Source organism: Chlamydotis macqueenii, chromosome 4 (assembly GCF_036417535.1).
Source record: "Chlamydotis macqueenii isolate bChlMac1 chromosome 4, bChlMac1.mat, whole genome shotgun sequence".
Lineage (NCBI taxonomy): Eukaryota > Metazoa > Chordata > Aves > Otidiformes > Otididae > Chlamydotis > Chlamydotis macqueenii.
The window spans coordinates 25,841,689-25,850,560 of NC_141559.1; the positions used below are offsets into that span (position 1 = coordinate 25,841,689).

At 44.3% G+C, this 8,872-nt stretch overlaps 1 protein-coding gene across 1 annotated transcript; it reads right to left on the reverse strand.

Moving 5' to 3' along the window:
* Positions 1-3,790: 3,790 nt before the first annotated feature.
* Positions 3,791-8,173, reverse strand: OSTC (oligosaccharyltransferase complex non-catalytic subunit). The gene is made up of 4 exons (XM_010123459.2): positions 7,940-8,173; positions 7,614-7,707; positions 5,806-6,003; positions 3,791-4,440 (listed from the first exon to the last, which is right to left on the reverse strand). The coding sequence occupies exons 1-4, from the start codon at positions 8,076-8,078 to the stop codon at positions 4,422-4,424; spliced, it is 450 nt and encodes a 149-aa protein (XP_010121761.2). The 5' UTR covers positions 8,079-8,173; the 3' UTR covers positions 3,791-4,421.
* Positions 8,174-8,872: the final 699 nt, after the last annotated feature.

Genomic DNA, 8,872 nt, shown 5'->3' on the forward strand with positions numbered 1-8,872 from the left:
CTCCTTCTATGACAAGGTGACCCACTTAGTGGATGAGGGAAAGGCTCTGGATGTTGTTTACCTGGACTTTAGTAAAGATCTGTTTCCCATAGCATTCTTCTGGAGAAACTGGCTGCTCATGGCTTAGGCAGGCATATACTTCATGTACTCTTTGCTGAGTAAAAAACTGTCTGGATGTCCAGGCCCAAAGAGTTGTGGTAAGTGGAGTTAAATATGGTTGGCGGCCGGTCACAAGTGGTGTTCCCCAGGGCTCCGTACTGGGGCTAGTTCTGTTTAATCTCTTTATCAACGATCTGGATGAGGGGATCGAGTGCTCCCTCAGTAAGCTTGCAGACAACACTGAGTTGAGTGGGAGTGTCAATCTGCTCAACGGTAAGAAGGCTCTGCAGAGAGGTCTGGACAAGCTGGATGGATGGGCCGAGGCCAACTGTATGAGATTCAACAAGGCTGAGTGACAGGTCTTGCACTTGGGTCACAACAACCGCATGCAACACTACAGGCTTGGGGAAGAGCGGCTGGAAAGCTGCCCAGCAGAAGAGGACCTGGGGGTATTGGTTGACAGCTGGCTACACATGAGCCAGCAGTGTGCCCAGGTGGCCAGGAGGGCCAACAGCATCCTAGCTTGTATCAGGAACAGTGTGGACAGCAGGACCAGGGAAGTGATTGTGCCCCTGTACTCAGCACTGATGAGGCCGCACCTGGAATACTGTGTGCAGTTTTGGGCCCCTCAGTACAAGAAGGACATTGAAGTGCTGGAGCATCTCCAGAGAAGGGCAGGGGAGCTAGTGAGGCATCTGGAGCACAAGTCTTATGAGGAGCAGCTGAGGGAACTGGGATTGTTTAGTCTGGAGAAAAGGAGGCTGAGGGGAGACCTCATTGCTCCCTACAACTACCTGAAAGGAGGTTGTAGTGAGGTGGGTGTTGCTGTCTTCTCCCAAGTAACAGGGAGGAAGAGAGGAAATGGCCTCAAGTTGTGCCAGAGCAGGTTTAGACTGGATATTAGGAAAAATTTATCATGCATTGGAACAGGCTGCCCAGGGAAGTGGTTGAGTTAGCATTCCTGGAGGTATTAAAAAGACGTGTAGATGTGGTGCTTAGGTACATGGTTTAGTGGTGGACTTGGCAGGGCTAGGTTAATGGTTGGACTCGATGATTTTAAGGGTCTTTTCCAGCCTAAATGATTCTATGACTCTGTTACTGTTCCACAAGTTGCAGAAGTCTGGAAAAAGTATTGGGGGAAAAAAAAGGAAATGAGAATGTCTGGTCTTTTTTATCTAGAGGTATTTTGCAGCTTAATTCAATTAAGTATAGGATCACCTGGCTTTTTAAGGGTTCATATACATATATAACTTTCAAAAGCTACACAGGTTATGTATCTCTTCCTGACTATATTGACTAGGTGTCATCATTCAGAGATTATACTGAAGCCTACGGAGGAGCCATGGATCTAGTATTTTCTCCTGCAAGAGAGCCAGAAAATAAAGACCTCTGCACTTCAGCCTGACTCTTTTTGTTGCATTTGGAAGTAGGCCAAACTTCTGGTTTTAATCATGGAAAGATGTGTTCCTGTAAACTCTACCTTACCTTTATCAGCATTTTCATTTTGTTTTTAATTTCCCACCCCACAATCTAGTTCAGTTCACCCTAGAAGATATGAGCACCAAACACAGATGGATACTGTCACTAGAGGAAGTTTTCTTTCAGTCACTGAAATTTTCCTATTACTGTCCTAAACCCCTACAGTAGAGGCCACCTGCTGTTACCTATGAAGAACAGCAGATGTGTACAGAAAATACCAGCCTTTCTTTAAATGAAAATGGGATTCGTATAGCACATAGCAGTATCTCTTCTTTGCAGGTTATTTGTCAGTGCTCAGTAGAAATTTTTCTTTGGGTGACCAAGAAGCCTCCAACCCACATCCAAAATGAACCAATCTCCAGTTGTGCATTCTGATATCTTCCTACCAAGCATGGTCCCAATTTCTGGATAGTCTGTCTTCTGCTCTGCATTCATTTTCCCTGTTATCTCTGCACCTTGTGCTTTGGCAGAGGATCATACAAGAGCTACTTCATAGCTTGTGACCAAAGAAATATAAGGGATCATTTAACTTTGTTTGTTGCAAACAGAGTCATCATCTTAGTCTTATTCTTGCAGTTATGAGCCTCACAAAACAGCTTAAGGTACCTTAAATGCTGAGCCCAGAGAGTTGTGGTGAATGGAGGTAAATCCAATTGGCGGCCAGTCACAAGTGGTGTTCCCCAGGGCTCTGTACTGGGGCCAGTTCTGTTTAATCTCTTTATCAACAATCTGGACAAGGGGATTGAGTGCAGCCTCAGTAAGTTTGCACACAACACCAAGTTGGGCAGCAGTGTCAATCTGCTCAAGGGAAGGAAGGGTCTGCAGAAGGATCTGGACAAGCTGGATTGATGGGCTGAGGTGAATTGTATGATGTTCAACAAGGCCAAGTTCAGCACTCAGCTGACAACAACGCCAGGCGATGCTACAGGCTTGGAGAAGAGTGGCTGGAAAGCTGCCCGGCAGAAAGGGACCTGGGGGTGTTGGCCAACAGCCAGTTGAACATGAGCCAGTAGTGTGCCCAGGTGGCCAAGAAGGCCAACGGCATCCTGGCTTGTATCAGGAACAGTGTGGACAGCAGGACCAGGAAAGTGATCATGCCCCTGTACTTTGCAGTGGTAAGGCTGCACCTTGAATACTGTGTGCAGTTGGGCCCCTCAGTACAAGAAGGACATTGAAGTGCTGGAGCATCTCCAGAGAAGGGCAATGAAGCTGGTGAGGGGTCTGGAGCACAAGTCTTATGAGGAGCAGCTGAGGGAACTGGGATTGTTTAGTCTGGAGAAAAGGAGGCTGAGGGGAGACCTTATTGCTCCCTACAACTACCTGAAAGGAGGTTGTAGTGAGGTGGGTGTTGCTGTCTTCTCCCAAGTAACAGGGAGGAAGAGAGGAAATGGCCTCAAGTTGTGCCAGAGCAGGTTTAGACTGGATATTAGGAAAAATTTATCATGCATTGGAACAGGCTGCCCAGGGAGGTGGTGGATGGAGTCACCATCCCTGGAGGTGTTCAAAGAACATGTAGGCGTGGTACTTCAGGACATGGTTTAGTAGGCATGGTGGTGTTAGGTTGACAGACTTGATGATCTCAGAGGTCTTTTCCAACCTTAAAGATTCTATGATAAATCTTAACAACAAACATGCAAAATAAACAAATGCAGAAGTCACATTGTATGTAAGAATAAGGGAGTGGAAGTGTCATATTCTGAGGGCAGATGATAAACAGCTAGCTCAGAAATTTTATTAAGTACGCAAACAGTAATACTTCACAATTACAGGAATAAACAACACTTCTGAATGACAATTATTATATGGATGAAAATAGTGCTTTAAATACATGTTGCTTACAAAAAAAAAAAAAAAAAAAGAAGACATTTATGGAGAGTTAGAGGGATCTTTACTTTCCCCAGAATGCAATGTGTTACTTTAAAGAAATAGTAATGTTCAATCTTTCAAGATGAAGTAAAAATAATTTGGAGTCTCATCTCTCACACAAAAAAGCAGCAACTTCTTGGCTGTTATGTTGTTCAGATACAGTACAAGTTCATGGAAAATATGATATTTCTTGTCCCTGGTGTTTAAAAAAAAACCAGGAACCACCATTATCCAATAGTAAAAAACAAAGCTGAAATTATGTGGTCATGATATGGCAACCTAAAGCCTCAATGGAGAACAGGCAATGCGCACAAGAAAAAGGCTCAGAAACCGCACCAAATTCAAATAATTTTATAGAAAATAAGTTTTATTTGGCTCCTTTCGTACACTTTTTCAAAAAGAAATGCACATTCATACAGTTTGCCTTTCCCAGTGCATGTCTGGATTTGCTCACATATGAGTCATTAATATCAAGGCAAAAGCTGCCTTTGAAATCATTTCAGACACATTATATTTTGACTGCAAAGTATCCAATGTTACTAATTTTCTAATTATAACTTGGAAAGAAGTGTTTCAGGTGTTTCTTCTCCAATTCACACATATAATTGTCCCACACAGGGAAGAGGGGACAGACCTGCAACAAAGACCTGTCAAGCCAATGGCCAATATGCATTTCAGGTAGAGCTAAAGATAGGTTCTCTATTTCATACTGATTGGGATACAAAAGAAAAACCCAGCTAGGTAACTTGCCCTTTTCAAAAGCTCTAAAACAGAAATGGTGAAACATTGCTCCAAAACTACAAATGAGCCATTGGTAGTGAGAGTTTGTTTGCAGAGAAAGCACTTTTTCCCCAGTTGTTTCTCATGGCCAGGTCTCTTTCCCGTTAATGGTGACTATGGAATTTGTTTCTTGCTACTTCTTCTTAAATACTTCATGAACAGGAGTAAATTCAGGCTTTCATACATCACAAGAGGTACTAACCCATCAAGTAGCCCCTACAGAAAAAATTTAAGTTAGAAAAAAAGTTAGTAAACACTGATAGCACTCCTCAAAAATCAAGAGATGTATGGTCTTAAAAGGAAAACTTCAGACGGCCAAAAACTCTGCTGATCAACACTATTTAAAACAATAAATCCTGTCCAAGATACAAACTTTCCAGCTTAACTACACGCTCCTTCCTCAACTCATTTTCTTCAATGAACACTGAAAATGGATTAGCCTGTTCTCAATCCAGCTTCTAGTTTTTTGGAATTTTTAAAGCCCAGGTTACACCCTATGAAAGTTTCTTTATTTGTACCCTTTACACAAACTACCAGTGTTAAGACATTCAGTACAACCTGACATTCTCTGGCACTCAACACAACTCTGGTCTCTTTTTCTCTTCCATTTCTCTGAAGCCTCGTTTCTTTAATGAGTTTAAGAAAGAGAATTGTTAAGATACACGTGTACTGAATGAAACAAGAAAATATACAGCACTGATGAAGCAAGAAAGTACAGAGCAGGTCCCTATCCACCTACCTGCTGCCAGGGAACCCATCACTGTGTTATGAAACAAAATTGTTAACTACACTGCAAAGGTTAAAAAAATATTTATGAAAGGAGGAATGACTGTCATTGTAAGTCAATACCTCATGGAGCTACTCCAGAAATTTACCTACCAGTACCTCCAAACATCAAGTTTCAGTTACTCTAAACAAAATAGACGGACTGAGAAATAAAGTGGAAAAAACCTGAAAACCGTGCATTTGGATTTTGCATAGCCTGAAAGCTCCAGGTCTTTCCTACTTTTTGATTTGTGAATACAGCTGTATTAAAAAAGTCACATACATAGTATGCTTCAATGTTATGTTCAGTTTTCCAGCAACAAAAAAGCCCTAAGACATCATCTTTACTTTAGGACTGCTTTGGATGTTTCTGAGCACTAGTTCTTCTAGTTAAGATCTCTCATGTACACTGTCGCTATAAAGAACTCAACTTACCTTGCTTCAAGTTCTTTGACACTTGCTTTTTCCTCAAAGCCCTACCATGTAATTACTTTCACCTGACCTGTATACATACTCAGTCTATCTTAAAATTCATTGTCAGACTCACTAATCATATCTTCTGACATACCAGGACCTGTCACCTTTTTTTAACCACAGCACAATCTTACAGTAGCTGGCCCCAAAAGCATTCCACCTCATTCAAGGCAGCTTGTTCAAAAAAAAAAAAAAAAAAAAAAAAAATTGAAAAAAGCAACTTACAGCCAAGCTCCAGACCTTTAGCATATCTCACTGTATTTTCTGTTACTCTTAAATCTAACATAGGCACACGTGAGCTACAAAAGAGAGGAAAAGGTGAAAAAGTATTAAATCACTTACGGTAATTTCATCCTCATGAAAACTCTGGCCATGAAGAAGCTCAAAAGCACACTGACAAATCCAATAAAGAGCAAAAGAAATCTATTCAGCTTGGGGATATTTGGTGCATTGGATCGATCCAGAATTATGAATCCTAGGCCACCCATTGTGAAGAGGAAGCTGGATGCAAGCCCTTCCATAATATATTGTCCATTTACTCTAAAGAAGAAAGAAAAAAAAAAAGGGAAGAAGAGAAAGGTGGAAAAAGATCAGTTTTAAAGAAACTATTTACATTTCAAACCCCATCTACTCAACCTACTTTAGCTGTACAAATACATAGGATGATTAACTTTGACGGCTGACTTTCTAACAAAAAGTAGGTATGGAAACTGACATTATGCAATTGCATTCAGGCTTTAATGTGTAATTTATCTCCAGGACTGATAGTCTGCAAGGTGACCAGTCAAGCATACCAGTGGTTTCATACACAACAGCATATTCTAATGGCTACCAAGAAAGCTCATCACTTTCCAGAAATATCTCATCCAAAGTAGCACCTGGTTTCACAGACGGCTCAAGGCACAGAACCATGACCACATGGCCACTGAGCTTTCCAAGTCACTTCCATTCTGACGTTTAGGCAGCAGTGCCTGAATCCTCATCTCAGGACAAATCTCACTCAAGGAACTACTTCAGCTCATGAAGCACATCTACTGGTTTCAGCACACAGCAAAAGTGGTTCTTGCCTGCAGTCTGTTTTGCTACTGGCTCACGGAGCCTGCACATACTGACTGTAGGCGTCCCAGCCTGAAAGCGTCCCAGGTTCTGCCAGTCCACACTGCTGGATTTGCTTCTTACAAAGCTCAGATGGAGAGAGGGGAAGCCAAGATGCAGAAAGAATATTACACCTGGATCATGAGTCACTTGCTTCCCACAGTCACCAAACCTTTTTCCTATCCTTGTCATTAGCAGTACTAGCAACCTCATAAAGGTGGCATGGATGAAACTGCTCCAGATGCTAATATAGAGAATTAAGATTATTGTCTCATATTCTGAAAACAATTTCATCTTCTTTCATGTTGCTTTCACTGAATTGCGCTGAAGTGCTATCAACTCCCTGCAGTAGCCTGATTGATCTATGTTGCAGCAATCCAAGTCAGTCTGAGACATACACTACATCTAGTCAAAGGCAAAATCTTTACATGAGGCCTGTCACAGACCTCACATACTCAAATAACAGTTTTTTGTATTTAACAAAAAACATTATTTGTTTCCACACCAGTTACAAAAGTAGAGTTAGCACTTTTCAGACCAATTTGTGACTAAGCACTCTAGCTCATTTTCAGTAACAGAAACAAAAGATTTAAAGAAAACACTGTTGTTACACATTTGTAACTATTTTCCCCACTGTCAGACACAAGTATCCCAATTACATTAGAGTTTAAAAGGTCAGAACTGAAAGTTTCACAAACATTATGTATGGTGCCATGAAATATGACCAAATGTGTCCACACCCACTATAAAGCTCAACTTTAACAGCAAGGGTTTGGAAAAGAGATCAATACTGCCAGCTCCAAACTTGTTTCTTAACAGACTTTTCATTTTTAAAAGTTTTGGAAAGACCGCGTTTTTCTATTTCCATTGATTTCAATGTTTGTTTGGTTTTTAAAAATATTTTCAAACCAAGGAAAGGTACAGAACTGATCCTGCCTTGCACAGAGACCTCAAAAAACCCCAAACCTGGATGCACAGCTCTGTAAAACGGGTTTATTCACTTGTGCTTACGCACTTGCAGCACCTCGCTTGCAGGGGCTGAGCCCTGCTCCTACCTGTATGCCAAGAAGGCCACCGGCCTCTGATGCCCGTGTTCATCTGTCATCGACCCCACGCTGGGAGGTTCCACAATCACGTCATAGATAATCCCTGCGGGGAAAAAAAGCAAACATCACCTTGGACTGCTGGCTGCAAACAGGGAGAACCGCTTTAACACCGCCGGGACGCTCGGAGCCGGCCGACGTTGGGGTTTCACGGCCAATGTGGAGCCGGACAAGGCGTCAGCAGCGGCTCGGCTGGCAGGGGCCAGCATCCCGCCCCGCGGAGGACGGGCTACTCCGTCAGCAGGGCCTCCCGCTCTCCCCGCCGGCCCCGGCCTCACCTCCGGTGATGAGGAAGTAGGACACCACCACCAGCGCATAAACGGTCATGGCCGAGGGCATGTGCACCCAGCTCGGCCGCTTCAGCTTGATGTTGGGGCACTCGAGCACGGCGAAGGGCAGGCGGTACAGCGTCTCCATGGCGGCGGGGCGGTGCGGCCCAATGGACAGCCGCGGTACCCCTGCTCCTTGCCCGGCTCACCCCACCGCGGCCGCCCTCTGCCACCGGACACGAAGGCGGAAACGGAAATTGGCTGCCGCGTCCTGACAGGGTAAAGTAACAAATCTTTTTTAAAAGCCAATCTAAATGAAAGAACCCAGAGGTGATGGCCAAAGGCGGGAATGACAGCCATAAAGCATAATTTTGTTTTTCTGCTCAGAAACATCCTGAAACGCAGACCCCTCGCTGCCGCGGGCTCTATCCATCTTACTCACCTGCCAGGACCCAGCAGCCCTGACGTGTCGGTGCTGGGTAACGGCGCGGAGCTTGGGGCAGAGCCGGGGGCGGGGCAGCCACGTGGCCGCCCCTGCCGGGTCCCGCCGCGCCGCGGGGCTGGCGGCCGCGGACACGCGTGTGGGTCCACGGGCGCTCGCCCCCAGCCTCACTTAGGGAAACACTCCGGGGGCGAGGCGCCCCGAGCACTGCGGCGGTTCCCTGGCAGGGGGAGGCAAACCCGCGTGAACCATTAGGGCCGCATCACCGTTCCGCTGGCACTGCCTAACGACTGCTGTTATTTCTGCCCGCAGCGGGGATGGCACTTCTAACCCGTACCTCAGCTGCCTTTCCCTGCCATCACGTCATTCAGCATTAACCATTTTCAGTCTTAGCCCTCCCGTCTGGAAAAAAAAAAAAAAAAAAAAAAAAAAATCTCCGTGACAGTGCAATTTGCCTGTTAGCAGACGTTTATGACATTTCTCCTAATTATTCCAAAAAT

Bases quoted from the DNA above. Each gene is read 5' to 3' on its own strand.
- OSTC (XM_010123459.2), bottom strand. From the start codon at position 8,078: ATGGAGACGCTGTACCGCCTGCCCTTCGCCGTGCTCGAGTGCCCCAAC. The intron at 7,708-7,939 runs GTGAGGCCGGGG...TTTTCCCCGCAG, and splicing joins CTACTTCCTCATCACCGGAG to GGATTATCTATGACGTGATT. The intron at 6,004-7,613 runs GTAGGAGCAGGG...TTTCTTCTTTAG, and splicing joins GTGGCCTTCTTGGCATACAG to AGTAAATGGACAATATATTA.